This window comes from Mobula birostris, chromosome 25, assembly GCF_030028105.1.
Source record: "Mobula birostris isolate sMobBir1 chromosome 25, sMobBir1.hap1, whole genome shotgun sequence".
NCBI classification, from domain to species: domain Eukaryota; kingdom Metazoa; phylum Chordata; class Chondrichthyes; order Myliobatiformes; family Myliobatidae; genus Mobula; species Mobula birostris.
In genome coordinates this window covers 20,385,560-20,403,545 of record NC_092394.1, presented here as the reverse complement: position 1 = coordinate 20,403,545, position 17,986 = coordinate 20,385,560, and the positions used below count along the sequence as shown (strand labels likewise).

The window sequence follows — 17,986 nt, the reverse complement described above, 5'->3', positions numbered from 1 at the left end:
GTGGACAGTTTCTGTCTATTCCCCGGGGTTGCGGACTTAGCTATGTGACGAGAATACACATAGATGTTAGCTGTCCTGTGAGATCAGCAGTTGGTCTGCCACCTGTCCTCAGGGGAAGGAGAGATAAGGAACAATGAAGCAGCATCTGGAGATGTGTAATGAAGGGACGGGAGAGAGAGCTGTCTGGAGCAGCTCCCCCTTTGAACCCTGAACTGTTTGAAGTGATGGACAGGCGATACCCCAGCAGGGGGATAAAAAGGGACAGGTTCGCTAAGGCAGACACACACACGACACCCGAGGTAACGAGACCCTGGAAGCGGTGCGCCTCTCACGAGTCAGTGGGACGTACCGGACCTTAAACGCACAGGGTGGAAAGGTACGATCAGCGGGAACCCGGTGTGTGTCCACCCTCGCTTGGGTGCCGGGTTCACTGCAGAGGATCGACCGCATCTGGAGGAGGGGTCACAGTCGGTGACCTCAGGTGACATCACCAAGGACCTGCCCGAAAGCTGCTTGTGAGCAATATCGCCGGTCTGTGAGTGGAAGCCGTGTCTGAATGATCAGTCATTCCCGTTCTCTCTCTCTCTCTCCCCCCACGTTGTCCATCGCCATGGCAATGATTACTGCGAACTGAACTACTAAATTGGACTGAACTTTGTGTCACTTTGAAATTGGTCATTTACCCCTAGACAATGATAGAGCTTGATTGATGCTGTAATCTTAATTCTGTGCACATGTGTGTTATCATTGCTGAACTGTTGCATTTATTATCCTTTCGATTACTGTGTTGCTTGTTTCTTTAATAAAACTTTCTTAGTTCTAGTAATCCAGACTCCAACTGAGTGATCCATTTCTGCTGGTTAGGCAACCCAGTTACGGGGTACGTAACAACTACAAGAGAAGATCCGAGAGAGAACTCCTTCACACAGAGGGCAGTGAATATCTGGAGTGAGTTACCACAGGAAGTGGTCAAGGCAGGGAAAAAAAAATTGAATCATTTAAAGGGGCAAATGGATGGAGGGGAGAGGCTTGGAGGGTTACGGGCAGAAAATGAGCAACTGGAACTAGCAGGAAGGATGCGGTGGTTGGCACAGATCAAGTGGGCTGAAGGGCCTGTTTTCATTCTGTATTACTCTAGAAGACCCAGCCACCATTTAACTCTTGCCCACACTGCGTCAGAATGTGACTCCTGGATCGGCCTCTACAGCCACTCGAGGGCTCACCAGTAAACAACCCCTCAGGGGATCATACTCAACCCGAGTGATCACATCACTGATTTCTAGGGGTTCCCAGACTGGGGTCCACAGACGCCTTGTTTAATAGTATTGGTCCCTGGCATTAAAAAAAAAATTGGGAACCCCTACTTTATAACCAGGAGTTGCTCTAGCTCAGAAACATCCAATTAAAGAAAGATAAGAATTTAAAACACACAATCCAGGGCTGAGTAAGTCCATACCCCAACCCAACTAAAAGTTCTCACTGAAAGCAAAATGGATACTTAGCTCATAACTTCCATGTTCAAAATTGATGCAAAAATATGAAAAAAAAGCAATATTAAAATGTTTTAAACAATGGGTCATTGATAGAAATGGAAGGAAGTCTGCGTTAACGCCTACGTATCTCACGGTGCCAGGAGATGTTGCTTACCCGTTCCTGGCTGAGGTTGAAGTGAGGAGTGATGATGTGTTTCTGCACGCAAGCCCTGGCCAACAAGGTCAGCCCCTCCTTCAGTCGCGGATGCACACAAGGATGATAAAGGAACGCAATCCCACCATGCTGGTGCAGGAGTGAAAGTAAGAGTATAAAATTAATACACAACTCATTAAAAAGGAGTTTATTTGCTAAGTTTGCTGCAGAAGTTAAGGCATTTTTAAAAATATGGCCTTAACCAGCAACGTTCAAAGATCTTCAAAAGGTGATGCCTCAAAAGATGGCATTGATCATTAAGGGCCCTTACCACCCTCCTCTCATTACAAACATCAGGGACAATGTACAGGAGCTTGAAGACCCTCACTAATTTTCAGAACAGATTCTTCCCCTCCACCACCAGATTTCTGAACACTACCAGAGTATTTCTCTTTTGCACCATTTCCTTTCTTTTTATTGTAACTTCTAATTTTTTTTTAGGTCTTGTACTGCAGCCACAAAACAGATTTCACAACCAACATGAGATAATCAACCCGATTCTGATTCTAAAGCCTCCCTCAGCTCATGGAGAACATCCCAGGACACTCAACAGCCAGTGAAGTACAGACACAGATACACGACACCTGGCAACTAATTTGTGTTCAACAAATGCCCAGTGATCATTTAGGGATGGTCACTGGAGGATAAATATCGTTCAGCCCTTTGCAGATAACATCATAATATACCATGTCGTATGACGTGGGCAGTTGAGGTCTCATAACCATGATTGTTCTTGGTGAATTTTACCACAGAAGTGGCTTAACATTGCCTTCTTCTGGGAAGACTCTTTACAAGACAGTTGACCCCAGGCATTATCGATACTCTTCAGAGATCGTCTGCCTGGCATCAGCAATCACATAACCAGGACTTGTGATATGCACCAGCCGCTCATATACCATCCACCAACCACCTGCTCTGGTGGTTTCACGTGACCCTAATCCCGGGGGTGGGGTGGGGTGGGGGGCTAAGCAGGTACTACACCTCGTCGAAGGGTGACCTGCCACCTGCAGGCAGGCGGAGGGAAGGAGAGCCTTACACTTCCTTCGGTAGAGAGGCACGCATCTCCAACTTGCCACCCAGATAACACCACCAAAATGGTGCCCAGGAACTTCTATATCCATTCAAGAGCTAGGCAGGCGTTTGATCTTGGTTTTACACGAATGATGGCATCTTTAACAGTACGGTGCCCCCTCTCCCTGCTGTGGAACATCACAGTCTGGTTCTTGAGTCTCTATGCTGGGATTTCAACATGGAAACTCTCAGCTCAGGAGTGAATGAACACAGGAAGGGCTGGGCTGTTGTGGACACAAATTTTGAAGTAGGGGGTCAAATCAGTGGTAAAACGTGATCCTGCTCTGGCATCTACAGCTAGACGAGACAAACTACCTTCATCACCTGGGAATAATAAGCCATCTACGTCCCTAACGACAGCCAGAGACTGCTAACACTCAGAGCTAATGGATTGCTACCAACAATGGACAATGAGATCACTTAAAAACATCTTGAACTGGTGCATGGTCACATGATCAGTTTTACATGCATGCAGCTCTGAGTGATTAAAGGAATCCTGCAATTATTGCGATTCTGGCAAGCAACATTAAAATCTAGAAACAGGCATCAGTGAAAGACAGACACTGAATTGATTTTCTTCTGCAGAGGAATAAAGAAAATGATATCCAGTGGCATATTTGGTCATTTAGGAAGAACAATGTAAACCATTTGTTACGCCTTGAGATGCTAGTCAGTTATACACAGTCTGTCTTGTCCGGATACTCGGTGCCTGCCTGGCTGCCTCACATTTCATTTCCTAGGGATAGCAGTTCATCATCTTTCTTTGCCCTCTCCAGACTACGCCACGTGCCCCTGTGCCAGCAACAGGACTTCCATTATCTGCACTCTACAGAGCATATCTTTGTGCTCATTCTGAATAGGCTGTGTATCACACTCTCACTACCCTACTAACTTTTACAGCTGGATGTTGCTCAGAATGAAAACTATTTGCTCCTCGCTTGGTGCTCCAGAGAATTACTCTTTTTGGCTGCTTATTATTCCCAGCAATGCCCTCTTGCAGGACCAGTTCATTCCAGAGCACTTCATACATAAGCATAACGTGAAATAGTCACTTTCATGGGAGAATGAGAATCTCACATGAGAGTAATTAACACATCTTCCCCACACACCAAATTCTCCATGCCATTCTACTCTCAGACTAACACCTTGTTGGGAGAACACCCAGTTTCTCAAAGAACATAGAAATTTACAGCACATTACAGGCCCTTCAGCCCACAATGTTGTGCTGACCACGTAACCTATTCTAGGTCAGCAGTCCCCAACCACCGGGCTGCGGACCAGTTTCGGGCCGCAAAGCATGAGCTACCGGGCCACGAGGAAATGATATGAGTCAGCTGCACCTTTCCTCATTCCCTGTCACGCACTGTTGAACTTGAACATGGGGTTGCCAACTGTTCTGTATTTGTGGGACATCTCGTATATTGGGCTAAATTGGTTTATCCCACAGGGGACTGCCCTTGTCCTGTATTTCCCCCGCTAAGGTAGAGCATTCCTATGAAACCTTTCGTGCCGAAATGGCGTGAAGCGAAGAAGCAGCTACCATTAATTTATATGGGAAAAATTTTTGAGCGTTCCCAGACCCAAAAAGATAACCTACCAAATCATACCAAATAACATATAAAACCGAAAATAAATAAATAACACCAACATATAGTAAAAGCAGGAATGATATGATAAATACACAGCCTACATAAAGTAGAAATAATGTATGTATAGTCGGGAAAATGAAGGCAAAACCAATTTGTGGGGGGGGGGGGAGGAAATCGGCACGTACACGCATGCGCACACAGGTACCCGCGCAAGGAATCATGGTCATGGTAGTCTTTCCTGGGATAAAGTGTCCCAGGATTTGACTACACAAACACGAGGAAATCTGCAGACGCTGGAAATTCAAGCAACACACATCAAAGTTGCTGGTGAACGCAGCAGGCCAGGCAGCATCTCTAGGAAGAGGTACAGTCCACGTTTCAGGCCGACGAAGGGTCTTGGCCTGAAACGTTGACTGTACCTCTTCCTAGAGATGCTGCCTGGTCTGCTGCATTCACCAGCAACTTTGATGTGTGTTGCCGGGATTTGACTGCTACCTTTGTCCCTCATTTGGGAGTGAGAAAGTTGGCAACCCTAACTGTAAAAGATATGTTGAGGTGAGTTTAACCCTACTTGAACTCCATCCCACCCCCGGTCAACCAGTCCGCAAGAATATTGTCAATATTAAACTGGTCTGCGGTGCAAAAAAGGTTGGGGACCACTGTTCTAGGTAGTCTCTACAGTTCCCATAGCACATAGCCTTCTCTATTTTTCTAAGCTCCATGTAGCTATCCTATTGTATCTGCTTCCACTGCTGCCGACAGTGCATTCCACACACCCACCACTGTGTGTGTGGAAAAACTTACCCCTGACCTCTCCTTGGTACCCATTTCCAAGCACCTTAAAGCTATCCCCCTTCGTGTTAGCCATTTCAGCCCTGGGAAAAAGCCTCTGGCTATCCACACAATCAATGCCCATCATCTTATACACCTCTATCAGGTCACCTCACATCCTCCGTCATTCAAGTCAAGTTTAAAACTAGCAATATTTCAGTACCTGCAGGTTGTGCACCCAGCGCTGGGCAGGGATGTACAAGTATTCTCCATACATTGCCCAGTTGGGTCGATGGATGCCGCTGTCCGGTTCAAACAGAAAACAAAGGATAAGGGTTAAGACATTAATGCTTGAATTCCTCCTTCAAAAACAGCTCAGATAAAATTTTGCAGATTCATACGGCTCATCAAGATTGTACTTAAACTCTGCAAACAAAATACAGTGTTATCCACCAAGCAACCTCTCCATCTACAAAGCACGAACTGACTAAACATGATCCAAGTCAAACAGAATTCATTTACAGAATCTTTAAGAATGTATCTGGCAAATAGCAAGGAAATTTCCTGTATTAATAAAAAAAAGAGTAATATGAAAATTGTACATCACCTTGAGATGCACATTGCATCGACAGTTCCAAGACTAATATTAAGTTAATTATGCAAAATAAAAGTTAAACCAAACACTATTTTTGGGATATCCTTTGGATCCAATTCCCTCCCAGTATACTCAAAACATCAGCAGGTCTCAACCAGATACAACTTCAGGGCCAACAGAAATTCTACTGGATGTGACCAAATTATTTTGTCAATGGCGGTCTCACCCATTTGCCCAAGGGACAAGCATGACTAGATGGATTTCCTCTCTGGGAGCCAATCGGGAGAACACAAAGGAATTCTCCTCGAGAACAAGACTTCCAACCTGGGGCAATGCCATTATAGCTCAGGGCATCAGAGTTTGCATGTTCTCTCCGTGACCATGAGAGTTTCCTTCCACAGATCACAGACACACTGGTTAGTTAGTTAATTCGTCACTTGTCTTGTGATTAAGCTAGTGCTAAGCAGTGGGTTGCGGGCCAGCACAACTCATTTGGCCTAAGGGCCTCTACCGTGCTGCATCTCTAAATAAATTAAAATATAGTCCTCGTGCGCTGAACAGAAGAGAAGAACATTTCTCATCAGAGGCAAGGTCCGGTGGAATACCAAAACTTTACTTCAGATCCCATGGAAACTGCTGGACACACAATCATTCTCAATTGCTCAAAGTAACACTGCAACTAAACTCAGCTAAACAAAAGCCCAAAATGAGGAAAACCAGTTAATTTAGATCATCTCCCAATTAGTTACTTCATTTTGTACAAGAGTGAGATTTTATAATAAGCAGTAAAAATTAAACTGATATGGTCCCCCGTCTTTTCCACTCTACATGGTCGGGGGTGAACAAAAACTTGCCCAAACCGCTTCTTGATGTCAGTGTGTCCCTACAGTTACGTTTATCTGCTTCTAGCCAGTCAACAAAACAACAGCACTTAAAACTTTATAGCTAAAATGATCAAGCATTGCTGCTTATAGCATTCAAAACCAGCCAGCGTTAATAAAGACAATGGCTGTGGACACCAGTGGCAAATAAATCACAGAAGTGGGGCCAATTGTTGCCCTTCTCTAGACGTGGCTTGACTCTGTTGCCATCGATTTAGAATTTTACTCACAAGACATGAGACATGATTACCTGCGACCAGTGACATTACTAGAAAGTTAAAGAGAACAATCTGAAAGGCAACACTATTTTGTGAAAAATCCTCATAAGCAGTTAACTTGAAGTACAGACATCTTTACTCAATGGAAGTTTAATTTTCACTAAGTTTGAATGTGCAATAGGGAATTCTCCAACTGGCATTGCATTTTACAAATTACCTACCCAAAAAAACCCTCCAAGAGAACCATTAACTTGTCGTAGGGTTTGGAGGCTTGTGTGTCTCAATGACCCGGAGAGCTATGTTGGCTGGAATCGGGGCTTTATGCTTTGGCTTTTGGTAGGGTCACCCATGCCAAACAGGTCAAAGGGTAGAGGCCAGACTTAGAGTGGTCCACCAGTCCTCCAGGTTCAGGGGGTTCAGCTCAGGGCTAACAACCCTGACTGGTCAAAAAACAAAAACAAACCGTTACAGAAAGAGCAATGAAGAAGAAACCTTCATTGCGGCCATAAGTGCCAGCAGTGTAACAGGACGCAAGTAACTTTCAAAAAAAAACTTGAGGGCATGCACACTTCACATCGGAAACTGTTTCTTTTTATTAGTCATCACCCTGACACAGTGGTGTCAAGAAAACAACCTCTCCCTCAATGTCGCAAAAACAAAGGAGCTAGCTGTGGACTACAGGAGGAATGCAGACAGGCTAGCCCCCATTGACATCAATCGATCTAGGGTTGAGAGGGTGAACAGCTTTAAGTTCCTCAGTATACACATCACCCAGGACCTCACATGGTCTGTACATACCTGCTGTGTGGTCAAAAAAAAAAAGCATAACAGCTTCACCTCAGACGGTTGAAAAAGTTGGCACGAGTCCCCAAATCTTAAGAACTTTCTACAGGGGCACAATTGAGAGCATCCTGACTGGCTGCATCACTGCCTGGTATGGGAACTGTACTTCCCTCAATCACAGGACTCTGCAGAGAGTGGTGCGGACAGCCCAGCGCATCTGTAGATGTGAACTTCCCAATATTCAGGGCATTTACAGAGACAAGTGCGTAAAAAAGGGCCCGAAGAATCATTGGAGACCCAAGTCACTGCAACCACAAACTGTTCCAGCTACTACCATCTGGGAAATGCTACCGCAGCATAAAAGCCAGGACCAACAGGCTCCGGGACAGCTTCTTCCATCAGACTGTTTCATTCACACTGACAACTCTATTTCTATGTTTTACTGACTGTCCTGTTGTACATACTACTTGTTACAAATTACTATAAATTACACCTTCAGAGACAACGTAAAGACTTTTACTCCTCATGTATGTGAAGTATGGAACAAATAATCAACTCTTTTTTTATTTCAGTACATTTTATCATTACTCTACTAGTCAACTAGTTCTCGATTTGTCATCATGATTAAGAAGGATGTTCCGTTGTAACACCAGGAGAGTGCTACACTTCATTTCATATTAAACACAAGCTCTGGGTCTTTCCGATCAACATGCAGAAAATGTGCTGCATGGCTGCAGCGCCTGCCATAATCACCCAAATTTATTATACATTGTATTGGTAACCACTAGCTGATATCTGCCTCACAAAATTTGATAAACTACTCCAAGTAAGTGACAAGTGAGGAAGTGAGTAATTATGTCTTATCTCAATGGTCAATACAAGATGTAAATCTTAAAACACCAGTAGATTCTGCACATACATTGCAAGGTTCAGTTGTTACACAGATTAAATAAAGCCCAAAATATTCTGCACCATGCCTTCAATTGATTTTAAAAAGTCAGAAATTAAAAATCCCCAGTTCTTTTAAAATAACCCATCATTAACATAGTACCTGTTTGGGATTCGCACATTGTACACAATCTGCTTGTCCATACACACTTGAATCGTTTCCTGTAAAAAGGAAGAAAACACCTCAGGGTCGAGATAACACCATTTCTTCAGAGAACCAAAGAGCCGCTTTGAGCTGAAGCCTACATCACAGACCATCATAAAGCTGTTGATAACGAGAATGCTTCCAGCCAAGATGGCGCCAGCATACAACGCTCCTTTGGAGAACAACTTCTGGATAGATCATGAAACAATATATTTCACCCCTTTCATGTTTGTTTTTCATCTTGAACACGAGTGTGGAACTGCTGGAGCCTGTGATTTGCAGTTTGGAGATCGTCCAAGTGTTTCAGCCCTTGCGGTCTCCAAGAGGGAGATTGAAACATCGGAGGCAAATGTAGAAGGTGAGTGCTGGCTGCCTGCTTTTGATCGCTGCTGGAGAGGGGAGACCGCCTTTTGATCACTAGAGGGATCATTCTTCTACCGCAGAGGGAAAAGACTGCCACTGTGCATGGAGATTATCCAGGTTTTCTGCGCTTTGGATATGGACTTGGACTGTAGACTCCCCCAACCCCTAGTCTTATTTTTTTTTATATATATTGTGTTTTTTGCCTGCTATTTCTTGTTTTTTTTGTGTATGGGGGAAGGGGATTTTGTGGGGTAGGAGGTGGGTCAATGCGCCTGTTCCGGTTTTGTTTTTTGTGCGGGGAGGAGCGATTAGGGGGTTGATGATTGTGCTGCCATTCTTTTCTTTCTTGGTTTCGTGGCTATCTGGAGGAGAATTTCAGAGCCGTATACTTTGATAATAAATGAACCTTTGAACACAGTTCCTGATGAAGGGTCTCGGCCCGAAACGTCAATTGTTCATTCGTCCCCATAGATGCTGCCTGGCCTGCTGAGTTCAAGCATTTTGTGTTTGTTCCTCAGGTCTTGTGGCTCAGATGTTGAGCACATTGGCTTTCTACATCTGTGCAACAGTCACAACTAGGTTGAATAGCCTTAAAGCCTTCACCAACAGCTGTATACCTCTTGGATGGAGTACTTTAAACATTCAATCCATTTTTCTGATCATACCTGAAATTGCTTGTTCTAGAGTGAATCCCAACTGGACTCCAACCATGAAACCCAAGACTCACCTTCCTAAACCCATCTTCGCACCTTTCCTTCCTCAAGTTCCTCAGTGCAAATATCCACCCCATTAAATTTCGTGCACCTGCTTTAGAGTCACCATCCATAGTAATAAGGTTGATTAAGATTAACCTTGTAGGCTACAAGGTTAGCACAACATTGTGGGCCGAAGGGCCTGTACTACACTGAAGTGTTTTATCCTCTGTGGCTACTTTATTAGGTATACCTGCTCATTAATGCAAATATCTAACAGCTAATCATGTGGCAGCAACTCAGTGCTACAAAAGCATGCGGACACAGTCAAGAGGTTCAGTTGTTGTTCAGACCAAACATCAGAATGGGGAAGAAATGTGATCCAAGTGACTTTGATCATAAAATGATTGTTGGTTTCAGATGGGGTGGTCTGAGTACCTCAAACTGCTGGCCTCCTGGGACGTTCATGCAAAACAGAGTTTACAGAGAATGGTGCAAAAAAAAAACACAAAAACCATCCAGTTCTGTTGGGGGGGGGGAGGAATTTGCCATTTTAGATGAGAGGTCACAGAATGGCTGGACTGGTTCAAGCTGACAGGAAGGCAACAGTAATTCAAATATCTACAACAGTGGTGTGCAGAACAGCATCTCTGAACGCACAGCTTGTCGAACCTCGGAGTGGATGGACTACAGTAGCAGAAAACCACAACAGTGCCACTCCTGTACCTAATAAAATAGCCATTGAGTATGTCCTTTATACCATTGAGCAAGAAGTTGCTCACTACAAACCAAATGGGTCAATGCCTAGGTTGCTTTGAAAACTAAGACACCACAAACCAACATTGCGGGAAGAATCACAGCGTCATGGACAAACAAATCCAAAATTTCGACCATTTTACAATTACCAAAAGATGATGAGCAAGGATAAAGTCATTGCAAGTGATTTAAACAGAAGGGATTCTGCAGATACCGGAATTCTTGAGCCACACATACACAAAATGCTGGTAGAACTTGCAGGCACTTTACAAATGATTTACTTGTCATTTAAGGTTTTGGTTGGATGTGCAATGCCTAACAGGAAGATTCTGTGACGGGGGAGTGCACAAGAATGACATAAACCAGATCATTGCCACAAAATGAGCCCCGAGCGCAGGGAGGGGGGTTTGAAACAGAACATGGGTCATTGTTGAATTAACAGGGCAGATGAAAGGACCTCAATCCAAAATATCAGCCATTTCTCTTCGCACAGGTGTGACCTACCAGGTATTTCCAGTATCTTGTTTTATTTTGGGTTCAGGTTGTTAGGTGGAAAGTGTAAAGGGGAATAGCAACAGTACAGGAACTTAGCAATTTCAACATGATATTGCTTGCAGCACCGCGCATGGGCCAGGATTTAAAAAAGGGAGAGCGCAGATATAAACAGCGGGTATGGGCAGATAGCCAAAAAGAAAGATGACATCCATCTCCCCTTATGGTCGATCGTCTCACTGTCATTTGTTATTTCAAAATAACCTTCAGTTTTGTATGTTCAATCCTGATGAAGGGTCTCAACCTGAAACGTCAGCTGTTTATTCCTCTATATAGATGCTGCCTGGCCTGCTGAACTCCTTTTGTTTGTGGGTTCTCTGGATTGCTAGCATCTGCAGAATCTCGTGTTCAGTTTTATAGTTCTTCTGTATGTTTTTATATGGTTTCCTTTACATTTGGTCGACACATTCTCGGTATTCTGGGTTCATACATTTTCAGCTTGAGCACATTCTGTGCACAAACCACCTTTCAGAGCTGAAGCACATTGTCTCAGCCCCTGTCAAAGCACACAGTTTGCATCCTGTGCCAACCATCCACACCCAAACTCAAGTTCTGTTGCAGTGAATGCAAACTTTGTGGCAGCCAAACTTTAACAAAGCCAGCACACACTGCAGCCAATATTGTATTCAATCACTGAGGTCACAACTGCAAGAAACCAATCGCACCCCCCCCCATATCAAAAGTAGAAATAAAACCAAGCAGGCCAACTGCTTAAAGCCTGCAGAAGTGTTCGATTTCACGTCACGAGTGAATAAAAAATACAATAGACAAAAATGGGAACAGGTTCTCCTTGTTAGCTATGCATTTATTATGTGCCACATTCTACAAATTGAGATGACTTAGAACTCAGGAATGCTGCATCACAACATTGAGACAAGAATACTTCTCATAAAATCGTGTTAGATTCATTTACTTGATGCAGACACCAGCCCTTTAAACACTTACATTGCGAACTTCACAATAGGTTTCCCCATCTGAAACACAGTACAAGTCAATCCTGTAACAACTAACTAAAAATCACAAAATTAGTAACATGGAAAATTCCATAAGACATAGGCGCAGAGTTAGGCCATTCAGCCTGTTCCAGCATTCAATCACGGTTGATTTATTATCCCTCACAACCCCATTCGCCTGCCTTCTCCCCATAACCCTTGACACCCTTACTAACCAAGAACCAATCAACCTCCTCTTTAAATATACCCAATGATTCCGTCTCCACAGACATCTGTGGCAATGAATTCCACAGATTCTCCACCCTCTGGATAATGACACTTCTCACCTCTGTTCTAAAGGGTTTACAACCAATAAACCCAATCGGAGAATCTGTACGTGCAAGCGTGATTCTGTAAATTCCCACAATAGGCAGACACCTTTAGAACAACTGGTTTGCTTAAGGTTAAGGAGCTTGTTTTTTTAAAATACAGTCCCCCTCATCCACTCTCCAATTTAAGAGGTGTCAATTATTATGGGGTAAACCAATAATAGGGGACACTTTATTGTCAATCTGAACTCGAGTCTATAGAAATCTCCCTGTATTATATAGTTATATATGACTTGTCAGTTTTGTTGTGAGTAGCTCCACACATGCCAGCAAAACATAGGCACACTGCACATTTAGCCATCCCTCAACGAGAGGGCTACACATTATTCAACTTAAGGATATCACAGACAAACCTAATTAGGTCTTCACTCAGTTTCCCACCTGGCAAGCCAACAAGATTGTGAGCAAGTTTGCCAAGCTTTCATTTTTGTTAAGACCAAACTGATAGTTAAGCCAAAAATCAAAAGTTACTGACACTATGGCCTTTTTAAAATGAGACAGTTTTAAAAGACACATTCCACCTATGTTTCATACAAATAAAACTGGTCTTTTCTTTAAATCTCATCTAGATTTATCATAAAGTCAATTAATATGCAAGATCTGCAACAAATAATATTCAATTTAACAGATTAATAGTAAAGTATAAGATTTGCAGATTGTTACAATAATGCGGGCTTAACTGTGATAGACACAGTTGGTCTGTCAATCGTACCTGCTCAGGATACACCTTGGCCAGACTTGGAATGACCTGATAGATGAAAGACAAAATGTGAAACAGACAAATCATTTAAATCCATTCAACAAGAAAACAATTTAAATCACTGTATATTGTTTTCTACATACCAGTTGTTAACTATAGTGACACAAGATCATCAAACAGAGGCAGCCATTTCTCTTAACACAAAAATTGTACAGCTTCACTAAAGTCCAATATCTACAACTCGTCAGTATTATTTACTCTTCAGCCTGTCGGATTATTGCATTTGTTACTTTAATGGCCAGAAGATCCATTTTACTGAACTGGAAGGAAACCAATCCTCCTACTACATTTCAATGGTTTTCCCAAACTATATTATGTTTAAATTTAGAAAAAAATCAGAAGTGACATTTTTGATCCTTCAGTTAAATTTGAAGAGGCTTGGAAACCATTTATTCGACATTTTCATATGATGTAATTTGACCTTTCCGAATCCTTCTTATTAACTTAAAATATATGAATAGAGGAGTGGAGTTGACAACATTATTGAACGCGTTCGATTTAAGATATTGGTCTAGCCTTGTTTTGTTCCGTTTGCTTTTTTTTGGGTTTAGTATTTAGTTTTTTTTTGTTTCTTTTTGGGGGTTTTCTTTGTTTTTTTCTTTTTATTTCTTTTTTCTCTATGATTAATTATATCAAGAGTTTGGAAATCTATTATACTTGTATTATTTGAAATCTTTTTTGTATATGCTTATCAACAATAAGATTATTCCAATCTCTCTGTATCAACATTGTTATTCTGTTTATAATTTTGGAAAATAAATAAAAAGATTTAAAAAGAAAGTATTATTTACTCTTTATATTTGTACCGATCATCTTTTGCACATTAATTGTTAGTCAGTTATTTTATGCAGTTTTTCCCATTGATTGTTGTATCTCTTTGTTCTACTGCGAATGGCTATAAGAAATTGAATCTCAGGATAGCACATGGTGAAATATACAGTGGCATGCAAAAGTTTGGACACCCCTGGTCAAAGTTCTATTCAAAAGGTTCAAAGGAACATCTAAACAAGCCTGACGCATTTTGGAAACAAGTCCTGTGGACTGATGAAGTTAAAATAGAACTTTTTGGCCGCAATGAGCTAAGGTATGTTTGGAGAAAAAAGGGTGCAGAATTTCATGAAAAGAACCCCTCTCCAACTGTTAAGCATGGAGGTGGATCGATCATGCTTTGGGCTTGTGTTGCAGCCAGTGGCACAGGGAACATTTACTGGTAGAGAGAAGAATGAATTCAATTAAATACCAGCAAATTCTAGAAGCAAACATCTCACGTCTGTAAAAAAAAAGTCAAAGATGAAAAGAGGATGGCTTCGACAACAGGATAATGATTCTAAACACGCCTCAAATTCCCCAATGGACTCATCAGGAGGCACAAGCTGAAGGTTTCGCCATGGCCCTCACAGTCCCCCGACCTAAACATCATCGAAAATCTGTGGCCAGCACAGAACTAGAAGCCTTTTGCAAGGAAGAATGGGCAGAAATCCCCCAAACAAGAATTGAAAGACTCTTAGCTGGCTACAAAATGCGTTTACAAGCTGTGACACTTACCAAAGAGGGTGTTACTAAGTACTGCTATGCAGGGTGCCCAAACTTTTGCTTTAGGCCCTTTTCCTTTTTTGTTATTTTGAAACTGTAGAAGATGGAAATGAAAAAAGTTTTCTTGCTTAAAATATTAAAGAAATGTGTCATCTTTAACTTTATGCCTTTTAGAAATCAGTTCATCTTTTAATTACTTAGCTATTCACAGTAACAAATTTTGACCAGGGTGCCCAAACCTTTGCATCTACTGTACATACTTTGAACTTGGCTGGTGCTAATATTCAAAGTTCAATGTACTTCCTTATCAGTAACTAATTATTGAATTTGCTTTTGTCTACACCCAACACCGATTTCAGTACGGAGCATAAGTCGATAGCAGCAAGAGCACGAAGTGACAGTCACCCTAATACAGAGTGGCATTCTACAAAGGCAACCCTGAAAAGCTAAAAGTTTACAAGTTACCAGTTCGGGAAGTGGCCAGACAGGTTCAGGACAGCTCAACTCTTCGACTGGGGGCAAATCCATTTGCAGCTTAAACTAAAAAAAAGAAAAAAACGATCATAAGCAGGAGGAGAGAGATCTGGGACACGTACATAGTTCACTGAAACTGAGAGGCCAGGTTAGAAGCATGAGGGATTCTAACAGGGGTGCAGAATACAAGAGCAAAGAAGATATGATAAACATTTATCAAATAACCAGTTGGGCCACAGTGGGAGCATTACATCCAGTTGTCTGGACTTCACAATATTCCCGCCATAAAGGCCAGTGCAGCCTCACAAGGCCACGGTAATGAACGTGATCCCGACGCTCTAGATTTCCATGTAACGATACCGCGCCTCATACACTTCATTACATTTCGTCTTGCAGCCACTACGTTACAGGTACAAGTTTTTAAGGGGTTCAGTAAATATAAGCGGGTGTCAGAACTGTGACGAGCCATGTTGTCGCCACCAACCTTGCCGTTATCACATCGCTCCCTCGCCTCCGCCAGCAGCGCGCACAACAACAGAAGCAGCCCCACTCCGGGCTCGGCCTCCATGAAGCTCCTGCACGGCTCCCGAGCCACAAGCGAACCGACCGACCCCGCCACTACAGCCGCGCCCCTCTGCTCCCCGGGGCACGCCAGAGATCGGGCTGCGAACGCCCCGCAACCGCCGGCTGCACCCGAAACCCGGCCATCACGGAGAAGCTGCCCGGCTCAGGCACCGCACTCCGGGTTCAATGGGCGAAGCCGCCGCCTCCCTCGCAATGTGATTGGATTAAACTTGAAAGGTGGGCGGTGCAATAGAACGCGGAGACATGGCTGGAAACTGATACTGAGGATGTAACAGCCCCAGTCCAACCTGCGAGGCTGTTTCCCCAGTGTCAGACAGTGCGTCGCCACATTCTCTTCCACTCAGTCGGAATTTGGTCTTTTTAATTTCGTTTTACTAGTGAATTAAATACAATTGACTGGGCTGCTTTAGTCTAGAAACACATCAAAGTTGCTGGTGATCGCAGCAGGCCAGGCATCTCTAGGAAGAGGTACAGTCGACGTCGAAGGGTCTCGGCCTGAAACGACGACTGTACGTCTTCCTAGAGATGCTGTCTGGCCTGCTGCGTTCACCAGCAACTTTGATGTGTGTTGCTTGAATTTCCAGCATCTGCAGAATTCCTCTTGCTTGCTTTAGTCTAGAATAATTTTTACACGTTCAATTTTACTTTGGTTGTTGCCACTAACGACAGAAGAATAACAATCGTAATTTAAGAGTTATCCAACTCAAGTTAAAGAAACAGTGCGTTTAAAATGAAATAGCAAAGTACACCGAGTAAGGAAAATAAAAACAAGACAGGTAACATCTGCCGGGTCTTTATTTATTGCATGTAACATTGTCTATGAATACGGCCTATCCGCTTTCCAACGCAACACACACAAAAGTTGCTGGTGAACGCAGCAGGTCAGGCAGCATCTCTAGGAAGAGTTGCAGTCGACGTTTCAGTCTGAAACCCTTCATCAGGACTAACTTCCCAACGCCCCAGTTATTTATCTGTAAAAAATAGTAGTATCTCGTTAAAGATGATGATTCTACAATGTCTTTGTCATAGTCATAGTCATGGTCATAGTTATACTTTATTGATCCCAGGGGAAATTGGTTTTCAATACAGTTGCACCATAAATAATAAATAGTAATAAAACCATAAATAGTTAAATAGTAATATGTAAATTATGCCAGTAAATTATGAAATAAGTCCAGGACCAGCCTATTGGCTCAGGGTGTTTGACCCTCCCAGGGAGGAGTTGTAAAGTTTGATGGCCACAGGCAGGAATGACTTCCTATGACGCTCTGTGTTGCATCTCGGTGGAATGAGTCTCTGGCTGAATGTACTCCTGTGCCCAACCAGTACATTATGTAGTGGATGGGAGACATTGTCCAAGATAGCATGCAACTTGGACAGCATCCTCTTTTCAGACACCACCATCAGAGAGTCCAGTGTTTAGAAACAAAGTAAATGTATAACAAGGCCATAAAAATTAAACCTGGTATTTCTTGCCATTTGGCAAGTGACGTCACTTAGAAACCATAGGAAGTTCAAGGATCCCATCATCTGAGAAGGTGTACGAGGAAGGGATGGACTTGGGTCGCTGAGGACAGGGAATGGGGAGTTTCAGATGAAGCTGACACTAGATGCTGCAGGCCCGTTGCAATTAAACAATTAAAGTAACTAACAATAAGGATTTGGATGCTAACAATGAAACCAGATGTTTTGCAACTCATAGTGCAACTCTTGAAAATGCAAAACGACACAGAAGCAGTTTTACCGCATCGGATCGGTGGACTTATAGGCAATTATTTTTTTGTTTGCATAGAGCACAAACAAGTGGTAGTTGTGGTCTGTGTAAAAGCGGGAGTTAATATAGTGCGCTTCAGATTGGCACAAATATGCAAATGTGTCTAGATTTTTCAATAGTAATTCATGAACTTTAATTTGGGTTGCTTCTTCCTAATAATGCTAAACTTGTACGGCAAATCACACTAGTGTGTGGCTAAATGAAGTAATTGCTTGATTTGGTGATTGATTCTGCAATTAGTTGAAGTGAGTGTGGCCTTGGATGGGGAAGACGTTGAAATTATTTTTCACGTAAAAGTTGCATTGGCAGATTTACTGTTGACTGGTTTCTGCCTCGGTTCTTCTCTGTAAAATATGCCCTAAGAGGGAAAGTGGCCCTCTGCTGCCTAAACTAATGTCAACATGGGCATCACTGTCAAGACAGGATGGCACACTGGCAGAGGTAGAAGATCATAAACACAAGACATTCTGCTGATGCAGGAAATCCAGA

At 42.8% G+C, this 17,986-nt stretch overlaps 1 protein-coding gene across 2 annotated transcripts in view; it reads right to left on the bottom strand.

The window, feature by feature from the left end:
- Positions 1-15,882, bottom strand: part of tp53i13 (tumor protein p53 inducible protein 13) — a 33,777-nt gene extending 17,895 nt beyond the window's left edge. The window contains exons 1-6 of one of the 2 annotated variants that reach the window (XM_072243268.1): positions 15,623-15,882; positions 15,130-15,204; positions 13,084-13,119; positions 8,646-8,704; positions 5,341-5,419; positions 1,648-1,776 (exon numbers count right to left, since the gene is read on the bottom strand). In XM_072243268.1, coding sequence (XP_072099369.1) covers positions 1,648-1,776; positions 5,341-5,419; positions 8,646-8,704; positions 13,084-13,119; positions 15,130-15,204; positions 15,623-15,706 — 462 coding nt within the window. In that variant the 5' untranslated portion in view covers positions 15,707-15,882. Of the gene's footprint in view, positions 1-1,647; positions 1,777-5,340; positions 5,420-8,645; positions 8,705-13,083; positions 13,120-14,676; positions 14,759-15,129; positions 15,207-15,622 lie in introns of those variants that run through there. The other variant, XM_072243267.1, reaches the window with a different exon arrangement.
- Between the last annotated feature and the right edge of the window lie 2,104 nt (positions 15,883-17,986).